This window comes from Cebidichthys violaceus, unplaced genomic scaffold (assembly GCF_023349555.1).
Source record: "Cebidichthys violaceus isolate CVI_PGR_0920_01 unplaced genomic scaffold, fCebVio1.0.p SCAF_26, whole genome shotgun sequence".
Classification (NCBI taxonomy): Eukaryota; Metazoa; Chordata; class Actinopteri; order Perciformes; family Stichaeidae; genus Cebidichthys; species Cebidichthys violaceus.
In genome coordinates, this window is record NW_027176439.1 from 21,222 (window position 1) to 43,864 (window position 22,643).

At 39.9% G+C, this 22,643-nt stretch overlaps 2 protein-coding genes across 4 annotated transcripts in view; one reads left to right on the forward strand and one right to left on the reverse strand.

Annotated features, from left to right (window-relative positions):
• The window catches only part of LOC137879899 (ral guanine nucleotide dissociation stimulator-like), a 36,970-nt gene extending 21,215 nt beyond the window's left edge, over positions 1–15,755 (reverse strand). Inside the window, exon 1 of one of the 3 annotated variants that reach the window (XM_068720856.1) lies at positions 15,108–15,755. In XM_068720856.1, the coding sequence (XP_068576957.1) occupies positions 15,108–15,128 (21 nt within the window). In that variant the 5' untranslated portion in view covers positions 15,129–15,755. Of the gene's footprint in view, positions 1–1,886; positions 2,073–8,316; positions 9,009–15,107 lie in introns of those variants that run through there. The other 2 variants (XM_068720853.1, XM_068720854.1) reach the window with 2 other exon arrangements.
• Positions 15,756–16,979: 1,224 nt separating this feature from the next.
• Positions 16,980–22,081, forward strand: ptgesl (prostaglandin E synthase 2-like). Its single transcript, XM_068721088.1, has 7 exons — positions 16,980–17,266; positions 18,128–18,319; positions 18,800–18,855; positions 19,495–19,647; positions 20,020–20,220; positions 20,339–20,456; positions 21,380–22,081. Exons 1-7 carry the CDS (start codon positions 16,985–16,987, stop codon positions 21,506–21,508), a joined length of 1,131 nt encoding a protein of 376 aa, XP_068577189.1. The 5' UTR covers positions 16,980–16,984; the 3' UTR covers positions 21,509–22,081.
• The last annotated feature ends 562 nt before the right edge of the window (positions 22,082–22,643 follow it).

Here is a 22,643-nt window from a genome sequence, read left to right on the forward strand (position 1 = left end):
GAGGAAAACTAACTAAAAGAACATTCACAACTTTCTGTCTGCTCCTTCCAATAATAATTGTATTTATAATAACCCTCCTCCATAAGCTCATATAAAACAGGTGAAGTTTAAGAAAAGGAAATAACCACATCAATAAATATCAGAGGCGGTCTCATGTAAAGACAGACAGAATGCCGATAAAATGCTAACTCTGGTTAGCAGGAGACAGCTAATGGAGATGATTGAGAGGCGACCCACTGAGAGGGAGGGACTAACAACATGTTTCCTGACTCCTTCAGGAAGACATTTCTCAGTCTCCTTCCTGTCTGAAGGATCTCTGATTGGACGGATCAGTCACACAAAGACAGAAACATCACCTGAAGGGTTTACCTCTATTTTAAAACCCAGGAGTCTGATTATTTACTCAAGGAACCAAACCGGGATGTTTACCTCCTCCTGCTCTTTGGGATCTGTTTGTGTGTTGAGAACATTTAGACAGTAAACCGAGGAGGCAGAAATTATTAACCTGATGTCAGAGATATTTAAGACTTTTAAGGCAAGTCCAAGTCTTTAAAAGAAAACCACAAAAGATCCCTGAATGCTGACTGTTAAAATTAAATGACATACACACACATTATATATATATATATATATATATATATATATATATATATATATATATATATATATATATACACACACACACACACACACACACACACACACACACACACACACACACACATATAAAAGGCGTAATGGTACGAGGGTCACGGTGCACTATATATATATCTATATACACTATATATAATCTATATACATGCATATAGATTGATGCACGTCAATGCGGAACCAGAAGTTCACCCAGAGTCTGCCCAGAAACCTTTTAGCCGTACACTGTTAGCAACACATGCTAACACTAGGCTAGCCAAATAAAAAAAAAAAGGCAGAGCTAGAGGATCCTTCTGTGGGTTAAATTACTACAGCAAAGGAAGAGAGAGCCGAGTGTAAGAAGAGGACGGTTAGCTGGAGTTGCTGCACTCTTTGGAAAAAGGCAACGCATGTTTTGTATTTTTAATTTCAGAGCTGAAGAGATGCGTTTAAAGCCTGTGAAGTGTTTGAAATTTTCATAATAAAAAAGTCAATAATAGTACCAAAGATGTCACTTCAGTCTCCAGCAGGTTTAGTCTGTTTTTGACTCTGACACTGCTGTCCCTTCTAAATAAACAAATAAAATGGATCATTATGCAATTGTTTGTTTTTCTGCTGAACTGAACACACACCAAACCGCTACCCCCCATCATCAAATAAATCACATTAAGACGAGTCTCACAGCCGTCAACATGAAAATAAGTCTAAAGTCCACAAGTTTGTGACAAAGTCCAAGTCTTTAATCTGCCCGACACTGTTTGAAATAAATACTTATATCAGTTCTATCTTTAAAAAAAGTTGTGACGATACAGCAGCATACTTCTTTTTAAGGATTTTTTTTTGGCATTTTAACATATACTTGATGACGTCAGGAGAGAGCGAAAAGTGTCTGACATTCAACAAAGATTAAATCTCTTAAAATCAGACACTGTGTTAACACGATGTGCAGCTTAACCAAGACACTCTGTACGTATCACAGTATTTAAAGCACACGGTGAACACTCTGAAGCACTAAATATGAAATCATTTAAAAGGAGAAAAAGAAACAGCTTCTCCGTTTTAAGATTTAATCACCAACACGATTCTTAAGAATGAAAATAATCTTTGTCTCGTTTGTCTGATCGTCTCATCAACCAAACAAATTAAAAAGGTGGACAGTAAAGTCACTATGTCCTCACAGAGACACCGAGCAGCCATGTTTCTTTACGTCCACTCTCGTTAGGAGAGAGATTTATGTCCAAAAACGTCAATCAAACCTGTCTGCCTGCCCTCCTGGCTGTCCCGTAACAGTCCTCGCCGTCCCAGCAGACACCTGTCCTGAGCAGCAGTCCACAGCTCCACCGGCTGCAGCACAACATCACGACTTCACTCAGAACCGCTGCAGAAATCTCAGGATCCAAATAGTCCTAAAAAAAAAACATGAGCGGACCTCCGGAGCTCCCACTCCCCTCAACACAGATTGGATGACCCCCCCCCCCACCAACGTGGCTCTGCTCGAGCATATTTGCTTTACCAGCTGAGTCAACAACGTGAGGAGCAACACTAGAAAAAATTAACTTGTGCCGAGGAAAAAAAGGGGTTTCCAGAAACTAGAGCAGTCCGTCCAGCAGGTCTGTCAAACGTGAAGTGAAACCTTGAAGTGATAACGCAACAACAACAACAACAACAACAACAACAACAACAATGCTGCAACTCTGTGGTGATCAGACACTTTAGCACCGTCAGACAGAAAGTGAAAGCTAAAGATGAGGCAGTGACACTCACAGGGACTTCCCTGGTTCACTAAAGGAGGGAATTATTTTCACCCACAGAGATTAAATCAGTGGTTAACTTTGCCAGATGACCAGACATCATCTGTGTGCAACAGCTTGAGAAGCTATGTGAGAACTTTAAGCAGCAAAGATGGAGAAAAGAACCCAAACAAAGACATCAGTGAGTAGAAGACATCAGCTAGTGGTCCAGAGAGACATTAAGAGTCACTAGATGATCAACTCTGTTCTCTGTGTTCATGAACAGAACGTCAGACACCATGAAGACACTCAGAGGTTTCACTTGATTCAGGTTTAAGATACAGTCCAGTGGTAGTCGACACGTTTAACAGCTTGAAGCTGGAGACGCTGCCGGTGTTTCAGTTTAAACAGAGACCGTGTTAACTGGTGACTCTCAGCAGAATGAGTTGCGGTTGCTCGTCGTGAAAAAAACTTCAACCAGTTTTAAATATCGGTGTTAATAATCTACCAACCATTGAATGAATTTGGCTGAGAGTCACTAGATAACATTGTCACTGGTTAAACTGAAACACCTGTTGCTCTGAAACAGTTCTGATCCTGTAGAACTTGAGTCCGCTGTTGGAATATTGATTCTGACAAGCGAACATGAAACAAGATGACATTCTGATGCTGTTAACTGTTTTAATTAAATGTTTAAAGCTCGATAACTCGTCTGGATGTCTGGAGAAAAATTACACTTCTGTTGCCAACAATATGCACACTCATATCTTTCAAGATGGTGTAAAGAGACGTGTTGCATTCAGCCGGGAAAATATCGACACAGACATGCGAGTTATGCAATCAATCAATGACTTTCTACATTGAATAAAAAATTGTTTCCTTCCTGTTTTTTAAGGGTTGGAAGCAGAAACAGTGACAGAAGAAATCCAAGGACTAAAACCTTAAAACAACGTATTGTAAGGGTTATGTGATCTTATTCATTTGGTCAGATATCAACAATCACATAAACTAATACCACCTGAGCAGACTTGTAAAGTGGACTGAGACTCGCCTTTTCAAGCGGTCCCGGTTCGGTTGTTTAGTCCACATGCATGAGTTTGATTCCCAGCTTTCACACCGGTCTGAAATAAGTCAATAAATAAAGAAGAACACAAGGCAGGTGGAAGAAAATCTGGTTTACCAGCAACTTGAAACAAACCACCTGACCATTTTATTTTTTCCATTTACAGACACACACACGCTCTTTTTCTGCTGCTCTGGGAAATGAAACCTCACGAGAGAGTTTCCCAGCAACGGACAGAGACAAGAAGAAGCTTCCCATTCACACCCAGTGGAGCCGGTCTGAGCTGCCTCTCACAACCTCTCACAGCCTCTGGATTTATCTCCCCGGCCATTATCCCAGCCGGCAGAGCCATTCAGGTCGTCCTCCGAGGTCCTGGCATTTAAGATCGCATGGGAGAGGCAACCTGACAACCATCCTACAGGCTGAAGAGAGACATGAACCAGCCTCGAGCTGTTTGTTGTTTTACTGTTATTATTCTGTATTTCTTTATTGATTGAGCGACGGCTTGTTTTGAATTGTTCAGAATCTGTTATCAAACCGAGCTTCACCGTTTCATTTGATCCGCTGTTTGTTTCTGTCTTGTGAGGTATTTCTGTCAGATTATAAATAATCCTATTTCTTACACAAATGAACAAAAACTAATTTCACAACAAAGTGTCTTGAAAAAAACATAACATGAAGCTATCTAGTAATAACAACATTTGTATGTACTGGCTAAGCCACATAAACTACTAAGTCTACATTAAAGGTGCAAGATCTGAGATTGGGAGCATTTTGATTGCCTCTCAACGGCTCTCACCATGGCGACGCAAAGCAGGTGGCTGCTGGCTGACGGTGCTAACAGCGCTAACAGTGGAAACTACTGCGAAAAAGTGCTGACAGAGCTAACACTGTTTACCATCGCTCCACTACATCTTTACATTAATAATAGTTGTTTGCTGCTATATTAATGTTCATAAAGATAAATACTACTCCTTTAACGTTAAAATATTGTGCAACTTTTTGTACGTGAAAATGAGAAATAAACTAGATCTGTTGCAGATTTCTGTTTGTCTATAGCCTATAGTGTTCAGACCTAACTCCTCTCATTCCCCCTCAAATAACGGCATTACCCAGAACGCATCTTGGCCACTGACAGTCAGGCGAGCTATGCTAGTCGCAGCAGCGGGCTACAGACTAAAGCTGTACCGCAGCAGCTTTTTTTACACATCCATACAATGCGTTACAACCTGGTATTTCTGCACCTCTACAGATAAAGGTGACGCTAACATTATTAGCATTATGCTACTTGTAGAATTAGATTCCAGTGGTGGCTGCGTACGATTGTTTCAGACTCATGTGATCCAAACGTTTCCAATAACTCCAGAGCGTTTTTAAAGTCCAACAGTCAAAGTGTATTGAAAAAAGGTCAATGTTATCATTTCCAAAATTCTGCTTCTGCTTCAATCCATATTTGTTGTCGTTTAGCCTTTAAAAACTCTCTTGCTAAACACAAAGGGAAGCAGCGCTCATGAGTAACATTCATCAAAGAAAGTCCAACTCATTTAATCTGATGGATCACTTCATTCACGGTGAGGCTCTGGATTCTTTTTCTTTTAGGTTGATTAAGGACATAAAACATGACGAAGTAAAACAAAAGGTCATTTGGTACAGTCTGGTAAACTCACTTCTATGTAACTCCCACAGATGTATTCTTTATTTTAAAACTTGTAGTCTTCAGAACCAACCGACACTTTATGCTGGAAAATCCGGTGAACAATTCCCGGTCATTAACCAGTGTCCTGTGTGTCAGAGAAGCAACGACAGAGAAAAGAGAAAGCTAAATGTGAAGAAATCTTTCTTGTTCTGTACCGTGTCCTGTAGTGGTCCCCAGTGTGTTCCCAGTGTGTACGCCTGTTCCCACTGTAAACACACCTCCCCTCGAACCATTGTTCTCTGCCAAATTGTCTATTGTGCCGCGTAAGCCGAAGCTTTCCAGCCTTGTGTCTTCTTCCTCGCCTTGCTTCCTGACCTTTGCCTGCCCTTTTCTAGACTTAAGCCTCTCAGCTTGATCCCCTTTGGACTCGGTTGCCGGTTCAGACTGACTCAGATCAGCACCGAGTGGGAGCAAAGAGCGACGGTACAATAACTGCTCGAGGAAGAAGAAAATCTGCATATTTTTTTACCTTAAAAAACAAAAACAAAGCTAAACACTTGGGCAGGAGTTTAATTGTGCACCATATCTAATTGTTGATGAATAAAATGCTCCAATTGTTTGTTGAAAAGCTGTCTCAGTGTTGACGCTTTGATAAAATACTTCCTTAGAGCTATCAACAAGTCTGCAGACATCCATTCACTTCCTGAGTCATTGGCAGTCATTGGCTGTCAACAAGTTCTCACATCTCTGCTCCATTTCTTCCTTCCTTATACAGATTGCAAGACCTGAACTTGTGTTTCAGCCGATAGAGTATTGATTCGATAATAGTGTATTAAAAACATTAAAAAGTTAAACATATCATGATTCCCTCTGTAATATCTATTTTATATTACTGTAAAAACATCTTAAAACAACCGTATTCATTCAAGTTTCTCACTAAAAAAATATATTCTACAAGAAATACTGATTTTATATTCCCTAATAAAAAGGCACCTAAAAACCCAGGATACTACATTTCCCATAATGCACTCAGTAGCATCTTCCTCCCTGTAAGCACCAGACAGTAACCTCCGAGTGAAGTCGATGCTTCATGTCTTAAAGCTGCATTCTCTCTAGTGTCCATCAGAGGGCGACTCCTCTGGTTGTGTAGAAGTCTATGAGAAAATGACTCTACTTCTCTCTTGATTTATTACCTCAGTAAACATTGTAAACATGAGTTTATGGTCTCAATCTCTAGTTTCAAGTCTTCTTCAATACAGCATGATGTTCATTTAGTAAATTATGGTACATTTAGTGTCAAACAGACCATAAAGCAGGGTATGATTTAGGGCGGGGCTACACAGTGATTGACAGGTCTTTACCAGAGAGGTATACTGCATCTCTACGTCACTCCTCCTCAGTCCATATATGGTCACTTCTGTTTATTGCGAAACAAACAAAATGGCAACAGCCGTAAGCCAAGATGGCAACGGCGAAATCACCAAACTCAAGGCTTTATAACATCAGTCCACAAACCAACGAGTGATGTCACGATGACTACGTCCACTTCTTACATACAGTGTTAACTACACACAGTGTTTGTAACACAGCCTCTCTGTGTAGTTAGATAACATGATGACTTCACAATGATTTCATCAGACTTGACAAAGCTCCTCCAGAGCCACAGAAGACTTGTGGCTTCACTTTAATATATCTAAATAAAAGCAACACCACAGGCCTGAACTTGATCTCAAATAAATAGTGACTTCATGTGAACCACAGAGGAAGAATCCAGGACACATGAAACACAACCGGTTGAGAAACAGAGAGAGAAAGCGTCTCACCCTGCAGAGCATCAAATCTAATTAAATATTATTGCTGGAGCAAATTTCATACAACAACATGACCTCAGGTGCTCTACAGGAAGACTATGAGGAGGTTGTTGGCTCTGCAGCAGGTAGAACTCAGTAAACACAGGACGTCCACAGGTGGAGAGCTGAGGACACCCAGACACTACACAAAGCTGCAGGAATAGTGTTTTTAGAGTGTTTTTATGGCAAAAAATGCAGTTTGTGTGTATTCAAAAACAGAATACAGAGCGATAAAAAAATATATGAAATTAGGATTTGTTTTTTTCGTACAAAATGTCTAAAATTTGAGATCATTTTAGTCCATAATCTATAAACCATTATCATTTAAAAGGCTGATATACATAAAACGATATTTATTAAATTTGTGTAAAAATACCTTTTTTAATTGAATCTTGTGATGTCCCGAGCAACACATTGTGTTCTAAGAGATCTTTGTTCGGTACAGATTCTCACAAAACTCACACCATGAACACTTTTTAAAGTTTTTAAAATCATTAAAAATGAGAATAATGATGTAAAAAAGTATCAATCCCTCAAATGTCGGTCAAAACAATCTCAATTAGATCGTTTTCAAAACTGTTTCAGCCCTAAAAAAATATTACCAATAAGAACTGTAAACAAAAATAAACCGGTCTCTTAAAAGAGTGTGTGACCCTCCAGGTTTAATATCAGCATTAATCAACAATAATAAATCTGTTGTTTTCAGCCTCAGCATCTATTAACATGCTGACACAGGAACACGTTCATTAGGCCATGTGGGATTATTACTACAGACACGACCAAACATGTCAGAATATCAAAGGGCACCAAAACATGCACATACAAAGATCAATTTGTTTTTAACTTTAGTTTATGTCCATGTGGATGAGGAAGAACAACTATTTTTAAAAGCATATGTTCCCATGTGGAGCAATTAAACACTGACTGCCAGAAGCAAATTCAGGTAAACACATCATCATCATCATCATGATGAAGGCCACCTGAGAGTGAAGGTGAGGTGAGAGAGCAGAAAAGGACAGAACAAGGCACCACGTTTATACTACTGAGCTCGTTAAACTTCCAGTGAGTCATGTGACTTTTGTTCACCAGCACTGATTAAACAAAATCAGCGAAATCAGCTTCTGGATCGGACCAGACAACAACCATCCAAGTGTTAATACTGTGAACCAACCAACCCACCCACCCACCAACACACACACACACACACACACACACACACACACACACACACACACACACACACACGTTAAATAGTTAAATGTACTCTGCAGTACTCATGAGTGCACAGAAGCAGACTCACAGATAGAAATGGAAACACGCATGCAATCACAATTGAATGCATGATCTCACACACACACACACACACACACACACACACACACACACACAGCTATCTGCGGCGCTCACCAGGTCGTCCAGGATGGTGACGGGGAAATCAAACATGCACATCTTGACGGGCTGAGCGAGCGCTCTGTGCAGACTGAACAGAGACTTGTCTTCCATGCTGCACCCTGAACGCACCGCCGCGAAAAACATACAGAAATAAAAATGAATTAAAAAAAAAAAATCAAGAAAAGGAAGTCCCAGAGCCGTCTGCTCGCCCTGCCTCTCGCCGACGACTGCAAGGAAAAAAGAAAAACAGAGGAACCCCTCCACCTCCTTCCTCCGCCAACAAACCCTGCACTCCCCTCGTTTCCTTCGATCCTCCTCCTCCTGCCTCCCCTAACAAGGAAACGTCTTAACTACCAGCAGCTGCCTCTCTCTCGTCTTTCCGTCCTCTTCTGGAAGGTATCGGCCCAACGAGCTCAGCTCAGCGACCGCAGTGTGTTGTTCTGAAACGTTACAGGACAAGAAGAAAGAAACGAAACGCAGCCAGGTGCAGAGAGGAGTCGAGTCTCCTCTGCTTTCATTATGCTGCAGCCATTGAATCAAAGAGAGAAGCTCCCAGACGGTCTGTGTGAGCCCATTAAAGATGAAGCAATGGGGGGGGGGGGAGACTGCTTCTGAGGCTGATGTATGAATCAGCTCTCATTAATGCTGCTGGTGAACGTGGGACCAGACGTTCTGGCTGGATACCAGAAAATCTTTAGTGGATATCTGTTGGAACCAACAACAAAAAAACTAAAAATCTTCCAGCTCGTGAGACTTGAGCGTTGTTGAATATTTTATGGTGTTGAGAACGAGTCAATGCTGTGGTGTTTCTATACCTGTCAATCATTTCTCCATAGATGTCTCATGATGTCTTCTTTGTTTAGTGGCGTTTGCTGTCCCCCACAGCTTCATATTGAGTCATACGTCTTGTTTAAAGCTTTTTTACAGCCGACGTCATCAAAAATATAAGTGCGTATGTTGGCAACAGAAGTGTTGATTTTGCTCCAGACATCCAGACGAGTTATCAAGCTTTAAACGTTGAATTCAAACTGTTACCAGAATCAAAATGTCTGCTTGTTTCTACAGGATTCAGACAGGATCGCCACCGCTTCAGAGCCACAGGTGTTTCAGTTTAACAAGTGACCGTGTTAACTGGTGACTCTCTGACTCATTCTGATGAGTCACTGGTTAAAACTTGTTGTCTATAATAGCAGCTATTGTGCAGTTAAATGCAGCTTTGTATAACATACGTAACATTTTAGAGAATGTGAGTTTTATTTACTTTACAAAGACAACACTATCTCATTTTTTGAATAGTCGGACAAAAAGTTTTGTTCTCTGTTTTAAAACACAGCAGCTTCTCTTCTACAGTCCTCCAAGCGACACCAAAATATGGTTCTGAAAACATCTGAGGTGGAAAAAAATTTCGTCAGGCGAAAAGTCGGCCCCTGATGGACACTAGGGAGAATGCAACAGCTTCACTGGTCAGAACCGGAGGTTACCGCCTGGTTACTACATTCTGGTTGGTGGTGATGCACATCATAGCGTCGTTTGGCTGTCTTTGTATTCCTTTAGAGGGTGGATGTCCTCGCACAACCTCTCTTCAAAACAAACCACTCTGTAATGTTCTTCTTGGCAACTAAAGTGGAGCGTACATGCTTTGCATATATTTATATAATGCGGACCAAGCGGACACAGAAATGTATGAAATGGCCTGATAAGTATACGCAGACGAGCGTGCGATCGATGCTTCCTGTTTTGCAGCCATATGTCGAAGTACACCGTGAGCTTTGGGCTCAATCTGCAACGTTTGATCAGAGTTTCATCGTCCAGGTGCAAATGAACCCCCTCAAGTTTACGTTCACAGTGAAGTGAATCTTGTCAGTGTGAGTCATGCTATGTAGTGTTTCTGCAGTGTGTAGGTGAGGGGTTTCCCATTCAGAGTCCATCACAAACACATTTCCTCTCCTACCGACGGCCCAAACAGCCTGCTGCAATCTCTCACAAAATAATATTTCTAGTCTAGATGTCGTCGTACTGTATGTAGGTCACACGGCTTTCACCCCAAATGGATGAAACCGTGATAGAGAGGAAGTAAGTTTACTTTGAACTGTGAAAAACAAACCAGTTCAGAGCTGAGAACACGCTGGCTGTTTTTTGATTTTGAGGTTGTTTTTTATTGCACATCTCATGCTGCTCTGACCACTTTACTTTTCATCATCGTGCAAACGTACCACACTGATCCTCCTAAACGTACCAAACTGATCCTCCTAAACGTACCACACTGATCCTCCTAAACGTACCAAACTGATCCTCCTAAACGTACCACACTGATCCTCCTAAATGTACCAAACTGATCCTCCTAAACGTACCAAACTGATCCTAAATGTACCAAACTGATCCTCCTAAACGTACCAAACTGATCCTCCTAAACGTACCACACTGATCCTCCTAAATGTACCACACTGATCCTCCTAAACGTACCAAACTGATCCTCCTAAACGTACCAAACTGATCCTCCTAAACGTACCAAACTGATCCTCCTAAACGTACCACACTGATCCTCCTAAATGTACCAAACTGATCCTCCTAAACGTACCAAACTGATCCTAAATGTACCAAACTGATCCTCCTAAACGTACCAAACTGATCCTCCTAAACGTACCACACTGATCCTCCTAAATGTACCACACTGATCCTCCTAAACGTACCACACTGATCCTCCTAAATGTACCAAACTGATCCTCCTAAACGTACCAAACTGATCCTAAACGTACCACACTGATCCTCCTAAATGTACCAAACTGATCCTAAACGTACCAAACCGATCCTCCTAAACGTACCAAACTGATCCTAAACTTACCAAACCGATCCTCCTAAACGTACCAAACCGATCCTCCTAAACGTACCAAACTGATCCTAAACGTACCAAACCGATCCTAAACGTACCAAACCGATCCTTAACGTACCAAACTGATCCTAAACTTACCAAACCGATCCTAAACGTACCAAACCGATCCTCCTAAACGTACCAAACTGATCCTAAACGTACCAAACCGATCCTAAACGTACCAAACCGATCCTTAACGTACCAAACTGATCCTAAACGTACCAAACCGATCCTCCTAAACGTACCAAACTGATCCTAAACGTACCAAACCGATCCTAAATGTACCAAACCGATCCTCCTAAACGTACCAAACAGATCCTCCTAAACGTACCAAACTGATCCTAAACTTACCAAACCGATCCTCCTAAACGTACCAAACCGATCCTCTAAACGTACCAAACTGATCCTAAACGTACCAAACCGATCCTCCTAAACGTACCAAACCGATCCTCTAAACGTACCAAACTGATCCTAAACGTACCAAACCGATCCTCCTAAACGTACCAAACTGATCCTAAACGTACCAAACCGATCCTCCTAAACTCACTAAACTGAGCTCCGTTCAAACATCCACGTTTTGTAATTACGTTACTGTGTCTTTAAGGAAATATACAAACACAACGATGGTCTAATATTTTTGCTTTTTTTTTTTTTTTTTAACAGGACAGTCTGTCTCACTATTTTAAGTGAGGTATTGGCTCTAACAGCTCCAGGTCCTGTGTAGTCTCTCAGGAGGATTCAAACAGAGGAAACAAAAGGCAGAATTCAAACCACCCCGATATTCACATGCTAATGATCCTCAACGTGGTGATTTATATAAAAAGTACACAACAGAGTGAAGATGAAGTGCTGTTGCAGTAAAAGAAGAAGAGGAAAAAGAAGAAGAAGAAGAACCACTAGGATCTGTTTTCACATTCAGAAGTCGTCCCACGGCTGAATACTGTAGTCATGGAAACAGAGAGGCAAAGCCGGCTCTTCACGGGGCTAAATAAGACCAACTCCTCCTCTTCATCATCCTCCTCCTCCTCATCCTCCTTCTCCTCCTCCTCTTATTCATCCTCCTCTTCTTCTTCTCCTCCTCTTCCTCCAATGTTTTAGGATCAGATTTTAACCTGCATCTTAAAAATAAAATGTCTTTTTTTAATATTTTTATTACTGTATGTTTCAGAGCAGAGATGACAATCAGCAGAACAGATTTAATATGTATCCTGAAGGCTTCAAAAACTGAACAGAATTGATAAAAAGACATGTTTCTGTTGTTTTCTGGATGTAAAACACTCACTTCACTCAGCATGAACATGCCTGCAAATGATTACAGTGTCTATACACACACACACACACACACACACACACACACACACACACACACACACACACACACACACACACACACACACACACACAGCTGACCACGAAAACAATCAGCAACAAGTGAAATATTACACCGCTCCTGCATTTTGCAATACAAGTTTGTACATTCCTCCACGGGAGAAATAAACGCTTTTGACAAGACATCTTCAAGGACAGGCCCTTCCTCGACACACACACACACACACACACACACACACACACACACACACACAAAACACACAGCCGATGCTTCTGAACAAAAACAAAATATAAAAAAAGGCCCCCAGGACTGAAAAACTGGAGGAAAAAATGTCTGATTCTTGTCACATTCCATCAGACAAAGAGGTCCGATATGTTTGGAGTGAAGTCAAGCTTCAAGAAGAGAAAAGGCTCACAGCTTTAGCTACATTTCCTCCAATAGTACGAGGAAAGAAAAGGGAAAGAAATGGTTTGAAAGAAGGATTAACATCAATAACACCAGCGAGAGGAAACAGGATTTAGGAGGAGAAAAGAAGAAAAGGTTGTTTACAGTGAAATCCAGTGACGTTGACGGTTAAATCTGTGTTTTAAACAAAAGACCTTTAAGACTGATTCATTGTGTTTACTTGTGTTGGAAATAAATCTTTCTGTGTCATAAATGTTGGTCTACAAGAAGAAGTTTCATTTAGCACGCGCCACCCGACAAATAACTAAATAGTCAGTCCACCGTGGACAGACCCAGATCCTCCAGCAGAGACCGGTCCACCGTGGACAGACCCAGATCCGGCTTCACCGGCAGCCCTGGACCTGCAGTCGGAAATCCGGAGGGAGGAGAAGAGCTCAACTCCCGGCAGCAGCAGCATCTCCTCCTCCTCCAGGAGCAGAGCTTCTCCTCTCTGGGAGCCAACACCGACACCACGCTGCTGGAGATCCAGGACGTATTACTGGACCCGCTGAAGGGAAGGGAGGCACGGGAGAACCAGAACCAGGACTAAGAGGGGCAGACTGTCAGACCCTGCTGCAGTAGAATGAAAGGATTTCTAAAGGGAGTCTGGTGCTCAGAGACACTACCGCTTTAGTCCACAGGGATCGACAGAATAGATTCCAGTCTTACTAACTGCCACCGTCAAAGACACATGATCCCCTCATAATATTAAAAAAAATTTCATCCATCTTTTCTGCGGTCGGTGCAGTTAACTGCACAATAACTGCAAGCGAGCGTCACCGCAGTAGCAAGCATTTGGCAAGCGAGCAGCATTCCTATAGACACCTATGGGGAAAGCTTCTGAGCAGAGCGGCACCACAGCGGCAATCCGTCTGCAGCTGAGAGACAACTCCATCGACTCGCTGTCAACGAGGACTGGGACTAAACCCAGAGCCTAAACCCGTCTATACAGAGCAGACAGAAGCAACAGGAAACTGACATGGAGAAACAGAATAGGTGAATAAAGCGCGTATATAATAATAAGTAAATATCAAGAGTGGTAAAAACAACTTTCCCAAACTCACACGCAGCTGAAAAAACTCAAAAGTACATATATATCCCAGCACGCACTGGGACTCCACATAGATACAATTTGAGTGAGTTTCATCAAACCTCCACCAACCTCCTCACACTTCTGATATATTATTGATGTGTTTAGCTTTAAAAATGTTGGAAAAATAAAAACAAATGTCCTTTACAAATTCCCAGAGCCCAAAGTTGCTTATTTGTTTCTGAAAAAGCATTAAAACCTAAAAGGAGTCAGTTTATAATCATATAGGAGAAGCTGTAGAAAACTTTTGATTCGTTTTCTGTTAATTTCTGCACTATTTCATGCCCTTTTTGGCCGATGCTAGTTTATTAATCGATACCACGGTGAATAAGTCATTACACATTTGTATATTACTACTTACACTGCATTTTTACATTTAATAAACTATATCGTTTTTATACTTATTTTAGAATAAATAAATAAAGTCTCAGTTTGTTTTACAGAAATGTTAAGATAGATAAATAGATAGATACGTTATTCATCCCCAGGGGAAATTTGGTAAAGATTAAACAAGCATAATAGGTATTTTAATCAGGAGAATAAGCCTGTTTTATATGATTGTAAATGAATATATTTAGGTTTTGGTCTGTTGGTATAAATAAAACAATTAAACTAAAGATGTCACATTGGGCTCTGGGAACTTATGATGGACAATATTCAGTATTTTCTAACATTTTAAAGACTAAACAATAACAATGGCTGGCAGAGAGACAGAGACAAAGAGAGAGAGACAGACAGACATACAGACAGACAGACAGACAGAGGACAGAGAGAGAGAGAAAAGAGAGAGACAGTCAGAGAGAAAAGAGAAACAGACAGACAGACAGAAGACAGAGAGAGAGAGAAAGACAGAGAGAACAGAGAAAGAGACAGACAGACAGACAGAGAGAGAGAGAGGTTATATCGATGGTAAATATGTGTCATTAAGAGGTATTGATTATTGATCACCTGAAGAATTGCTGCACAAATCCCCAATCAGACACAAGCTGTGAAAGCAGGTCTAAGTCACGCCCCTAATTACCAAATATGCAAATGAGCTCAGGTGTGCATTTAAAAACAGATGAATGTCTTACCTGTTTTTCCAGCATGATCATTCTCTCAGTATCATGACCTTCATGGAGAGAGTGTTTATGTCCAGTTCACGTCCTCCCGTTCAGACACACTCCTCCTCTGTCGGCATCTTCCTCTTCACGGATGAAGCAAGAGAGAGAAGAAGAAAAAATAATAATAATACCCAAAAAAAGAAAAAGAACGGGTTTTGAAGCTAACAGGCTGGGAGGCTAGCAAGACAGCTTTACGGTGCTTTATTTTATCCTTGAGATAAATGTTCCTCACTGGCTCCAGTGTGTCTCCACGTTCATATAAAAAAGAGATTAACGGGCGGTTTATTCATGGAGGAAAAAAACAACCAACGGCTAGCTGAGGGCTAGCAAACGTTAGCGTGCTATGGGCTAAGGTAACGTTAGCGTGCTAGCAAGCTAAACCTCAGCGATTATCAAAAAAAAAAATTCGTCCATTTCTGCTCCGCTGCGTTCAAGTCCATTTTTTTAAAAATAAATAAATACAACGGAAAAGTCTCCGACTAAATCCGCACCCGTTGCTCGCACGACGACGACATCCCGGTGAGGAGTGGTCAGGCTCCGGAGAAGATGTGGCTGATTTTGATGCTTAAATGGATGCTGCTGAAGACAAGACGCTGCTTGCTGCTGCTGCGGGCGGAGAGTGAAGAGCGTCTGTCAGAATAACGACGCTCAGTGAACGCACCACACGACGCAGAAGAAGGCATTAATAAGGCGACATTGGACGCACTGAACACACCACATGTATATTAAATTGTAATATATGTGTAATGGAATATATACTTTTGATTGTAAGAAATAATAAATATAATGCATAAATAATATATAATAAAAATACAAAAAATGTAAGCGTTTATTAATTCACACGACAAATAAAAAATCAGTTTTTAAATTAAAAAATAATTTTAAAAAAATGCATGCGTTTAATTCTAAAATGAACTAATAAGTGGAATAAACAAATTAGAATTAATAACAAATACGCAGTTTTGGGCATTTTTTTTTACTATTTCAAAACGATTGTAAGAATTTTATATTCATCCTTTAAAAGAAGAACATACCCCACCAAATGTATATTGCATATATACTTTTAGTTCTAACAAATAATAAATAGAATCCATAAATAATATAAAATAAAAATACCAACAAATTCAAGCTTTTAATCATTCACATATATATAAATAAAAAAATAACAGTTTTTAAATTTAAAAATAATTTAAAAAAATGCATGTATTTAATTCTAAAATTAATTAATAAGTAGAAGAAATTACAAATAATATAATATATGCATTTTGTGCATGTTTTGTTTTACTATTTCAACAATTGTATATTCATCATTAAAAAAAATATCAAGACTTTAATTATAACTATTGATGTTAGAAATAGTAGTTTTTTTGTCAACTAAAAATGTTTTACATATAATATTGATGTTAAGTTTAGTTTATTTTAGAGAAGGGGCAGTGCAAAATAATAAATACACATGGTTAAAAAAAAAAGCTAGAATTAGCTAAAAATATATTTATTGTCTGTAGAGTCTGGCCAAGGTGTAACATTAAAATAAACAAACAAAATACTTCTATTTAAGTATTTAAAGCATATTTTATTTTTTTTATTTTTAAATGATACCTAAACTAACAAAATATATGCTTTTAAATTTTTATACTATTTTAAAACGGCCTTAACAAATTTATATTCATCCTTAATATTGTTAACAATGAAATGACTGTACTTGTGATTTCAGACCTTGTAAATTGTAGTAAAACATTTCTTACCTGTATTCCTCTCAGACCTTTATTTACTGCCCTATTTTCTCAGGAATACTAAAACGTCTCCTGTCCCCCGCGGTGCATTCTGGTGCTTTATGTAAATCCAACATGGCGGCCGCCTGCACCACCAGAGCGTTGCTCCGTAAGGTCGGCGGTAGTATTTTGGAGTCTCCAACCTCCTTTCTGGTGGGGAATATGTGCGCTCGTGGGTCCCGGAGGGCGTACGGTACCGGAGGGTACCGGTCCAATCTGCTGTCCTCTCTGCGGACTGGAGGGTACCGGTCCAGGGTGCTGGGCTGCACCGTCGTCCTGCTCGGTGGAGGTTTGGGATTATACCAGACTGTGAAGTTCAGGTTTCAGCAGTATCACCTGGCCGAGGAGGAAACCAAGGTGAGTCCGCCCTCCAGAGCCTTTAACGCTGTCACACTATGAGCCGGTGTCCCGTTGATCTCCGGTGCTCCATTGTTACCTAACTTCTGCAGACACGGTCACCTGAACTAAGTCCTTCACTCCACCTACATGTAGTAGTGACAGATTAAGTTACTAGTATTGTCATGTAACTAGGTACATTCTCTCAAATACTGTTAAAGTAGGCAACTTGTACTTTAGTATTTCAATTGTATGCAACTTTATACTTCTACTCCACTTCAATTCAGAGGGACATATTGTACTTTTTACTCCACTACATGTGTGACAACTTTACTCACTTTGCATTATTAATACAAAAATATACATCAATTAACAATTTATTAGGTACTTTTATAAGTTCAACCTAAAAGTGATGAACACATGAATGCATCAATAATTATACTCCAGTAATATAATATATGATTCTGAGATTACTCATTCTGTATAATGAGTACTTTATCTTTTGGTACTTTGAGTATAGTTTGAAGCTAATACATTTGTACTTTTAGTTGATTAAGATTTTGAATACAGGACTTCTAAGTATTTTTACACCGTTGAGTACTTTTACTTCCACCACTTCCTGTTAATTGTGAGCTGCTGATTTATTTATTTTATTTATTTATTTTACATTTATTTAACAAGATAAATCAATTGAGAATTACAACTTGGCCAAATATACAGCTATATTATATCATATTATTAAAATTATACTATTTTCTTTATATAAACACAGACTATACGTAAACATTTTTGATAATCCCATGAATTAAAAAACAAAAAATGTACGGAGTGGGGCATGTATTTAATATATATTATAGCATCATCTCTTCTGCCTCGCTCCAGGTCTCAGGAGGACGAGGTCTGGCATTGACCCTGTACCAGTACAAGACCTGCCCCTTCTGCAGTAAGGTGAGAGCCTTCCTGGACTACCACGGGCTGCCGTACGAGATCGTGGAGGTGAACCCTGTGATGAGGAAGGAGATCAAGTGGTCGGTCTACAGAAAGGTGCCCATCCTGATGGTGGATAGCGATGTGGTAAGACTGACAAAGTGTTTCTTCCCCACCGGTTCTGCCGAGTGAAGCCTATGCTTTATGTGTTAAAGCTGCATTCTCTCTACTGTCCATCAGGGGGCGACTCCTCTGGTTGTATAGAAGTCTATGAGAAAATGACTCTACTTCTCTCTTGATTTATTACCTCAGTAAACATTGTAAACATGAGTTTATGGTCTCAATCTCCAGTTTCAAGTCTTCTTCAATACAGCATGATGTTCATTTAGTAAATTATGCTCCATTTAGAGTCAAACAGACCATAAAGCAGGGTATGCTTTAGGGCGGGGCTACACAGTGATTGACAGGTCTCTACCAGAGACGTATATGGCGTCTCTACGTCACTCCTCCACAGTCCATATATGGTCACTTCCTGTTCACTGGTTGTAAAAAAAACATGACGACGGCCGTAATCCAAGATTGTGACCTCATAAATAAACCCTGTCTTTTTGTCTTTTCTCTCTGCAGCAACTGAACGACTCGTCTGTCATCATCAGCTCCCTCAAGACCTATTTAATCAACAAGTAAGTTGTAGCTTCACTCATGTGAAAATGTGACTGGCCACCTACTAAAAACCAAATCTTGTTTTGATTTTTAGCCATTCAAATAGTTTTGGTTGGATTTGTTTTGACATATTTCTGCCCCAGATGAATGGAGGTTTAGTTTGTGGAGCTCAAAGCATTAAAAACATCGTCAGAAATGTGTCTTCTGGATAATCTTCAGACTTCAAAGTTTAAATTTATCTGCAACTATTTTGATAATTGATAGATTGTTTTGAGTCTTTTTTTTTTTTTTTTTAAGCATAAATGCCAAAAATTAGCTGATTCCAGCTTCATAAATGTGAGAAATCTATGCTTTTCTTCATCATGCGTGACGGTAAACTGAATATCTTTTGGGCTTTGGTTGGTCGGATTACTAAAAGACACTTGAAGACGTTAGCTTTGACTGTGGGAAATTATAACGACTATTTTCATACATTTTAAAAAATAGAGAAAAGCGATTTAATCAAAAAAATAATGAGCAGATTCAATAAAGAAAACAATCGTAACTTTTCTAAAACTATGATGCATGTGTGTCCAGCACTAGAGGTAAGGGAGGAAGTATACTGTGTTTTTGTATTTTTGGTGCGCTGGCCCTTTAAATGTGAATGTTTTGTCATCCAGGGACAAAAGCGTGTCGGACATCCTTCGTTGCTACCCGGAGATGAAGTCTGTGAACGACCGCGGGAAGGAGGTGACGGAGTACTCCAACAAGTACTGGGTGATGCTGGGCGAGGCCGAGGCCGCCACGGTCTACCCCGAGAAGGGGATGCAGAAGTGAGTCCTGGTTCTGGTCCCAGACCGGATCCTGATTAAAGTCGGCAGGTCACAATAACAGCGCGGCGTCATTAGTGTATTTCTGTAAATATAAATGTCACCCTCCTCCTCCACGTATATAAACCTGCCTCGCTGTTTAAATACATGCAGAGAGAGTTGGTTAACCGCTTCAAATGTAAGTGCAAAATGCATCACTTTTATTTATTTTATTTGTGAAAGTAAGATTTTTTTAAATCTCTCTGGTATACTCAGTAGTATGGTTGTCTGCATACTCTTATTTTGAAAGGCTCCTGTCATCCAGTGGCTGCGTTGCACACCTGTAAAAACAGTTAAACTGCGTGTATCAAATGATGTAAACTGGTTTGTGTTCAGAGAGGAGATGAAGTGGCGTCAGTGGGCCGACGACTGGCTCGTGCATCTTATATCTCCCAATGTGTACCGGACCACCGGCGAGGCCCTGGCCTCCTTCGACTACATCGTGCGTGAGGGAAAGTTCAGCACCTACGAAGGATTCTTCGCCAAATACGTCGGCGCCGCCGCCATGTTTCTCATCGCCAAGCGGCTGAAGAGTCGGTGAGGAATCCGAACTGTCTCTGTTGTGTTTATGAACATGTTTTTTAATGACAGATCTTTTATTTTGGATGTCAAAGTAGTGATTCTTCTTCTTCTTCTTCTTCTTCTTCTACAACAGACACGAGCTGCAGGACGACGTGAGGCAGGATCTCTACAAGGCCGTCAACGACTGGGTGGCAGCCATCGGCAAGAAGAGGAAGTTCATGGGAGGAGATCATCCCAACCTGGCCGACCTGGTGAGAGGACGTGTCTGTCTGTCTATAGGTTTCACGTCCCTTTGGAGATCTGCAGACATTTCTTAAAACTCAGCATCAACTTTACTTTGAGATAAAACAGTATTCTGTTCTTCTCTTCAAACTTTGTTAGTTTTTATGCACTCGTCCTGGTATAAATGTTTCTTTTCAACTGTATTTTTAATTGTTAGAATGACAACTAAACTCTTATAACGCAATGATAACGTTAACAGTTAGCATGTTCTACTAACACAATACAGGTCACAATATTTACTGTAGAAATTTTAAATCCAACAGTTTAACATACATGCACAAAGTTTAGAGAAGTTCCCATCTAACAAAGCTCAATAAATCAAATAATTATAATTAATATATACAAATAATCTAAGGCATAAAAAAAGTGCATACGTTTAAATAAACGGATCAAATATAAAATAATTATTTACATTTTTTTATATTTTGGTAGAAAGTGATTTAAACATAGTAAAACCATATAAAGTGAATGTCTAATAGTAAATAAAATACTAACTTCATGCTCTTGGTATAAAACGTGTTGATTAATAATTCATTATTACATTACATAACGGTCATTTAGCACAACTTACAATTCAGTATCTATCTACACACCGTAGACGCAGCTACAGGAGCAATTTGGGGTTAAGTGTCTTGCTCAAGGACACATTGACATGAGACTAGTAGAGCAGTAGCCGGGGATCCGACCCTCTGATTGAAAGCGGCCCTGCTCTCCACTTAGCCACGGTCACCCTTATTAGTCTATAAAATGTCAGATTCTGAGGCTTAAGATGTCCTTTAATGGCCACCGTACTGACGGTAAACACTTAATTTTCTAGCCACTAAAACTTTGTTTGTTATATTGTTTTCCTGGTAACAGAATGTGTTTTGGTTCAACTGTTCCTCCGTCTCAGGCGGTGTTTGGCGTGCTCAGAGTGATGGAGGGCCTGCAGGCGTTTGACGACATGATGGTGAACACGAAGGTGAAACACTGGTACAGACGGATGGAGAGGGCGTCGCTCAACCATGAGGGCCGCGAGTGAACGAGTCGAGAATGGGTGAAAGAACATCGGAGAGACTAAACAGTAAACTGCCAAGACGGACGGACAGCAACCAGGACGCAAAAAGACTTGCTTTTATTGTGAAAGGGGTTTTGAGAATCCCTGATAAATGACTGAATTCAAACCTGCAGACGTTTATGTAGAGGAAGAGATTAAACGCATAAATACTGTCTATATCTGATTTGACTATTTAATTATTAAGCTGCTGCTGTGGAGGAATTATCCAACCGGCCTGATTTTAGAGGCGTTTTACTGGCCTCTACTGGTGAGCTGTGGGAACTGCAACAAATTAAAGTCACATTTTCACAAAACGAGTTTCTTTGAAGCATCGATTCTGTTAATTTCCCTTTAAATGTTTTTTTTATTTTCCATTATGGGGAGCTCAAAAATCTCACGAATCGTCCCTTTAATACTCTACAGTCTGCAGAGTTTCCATGCAGATCTAGAAATGTATGTTTTACACATTTCCAGACTCTGAATGGTGTCACAATAAAAGCTTACCTGAAATAATTTTCAGTCTTTATGACCCAAGGAAAATAAAATAAAATGCTGTAATTTGGGAACTTTCTGTATGTCACACACTAGTCTTCATAATGTCTTCACATGGTTTATTTCAGCCGGGGTTTTTTTTGGCTCTTGCAAGTGCTTATTGTATTTATGAAAAAATAAAAAGTAAAAATCGGTTTTAATTTCTTCACATTTGCCCATTTTTTCCTGATAAATATGAAGCTTTTAGCTTTTAAACCTGACTGAAGAGGAAAATTAGCTTTAGTTGGAGATCAATTAAGATATTTTGGTCCAGTTGACTCAGATACACGCCGCTAAGTTTATCATTTAGTTTTAAGTTGATTAAGCTTTGTTTCTGTGTAACTGATGCAGGATCAGGAATCAATGAGCTCTTCAGGGGTTAAATTATATAAAATTAAAATCTTGTGACCCACCAGTTTTAATGTATTAATCTGCAAACTACAGATGCATTTCTTGAATTGTAATGAAACCAACTCCATGTGCTTAGTTGCAAAATTAAAATAAAGGAAACTGAGTTGAGGAATTATTACATCTTTAGTAATCAGTTGTGACAATTTCTCTTAAAGTCATCAGCTTCCACACTTTAACT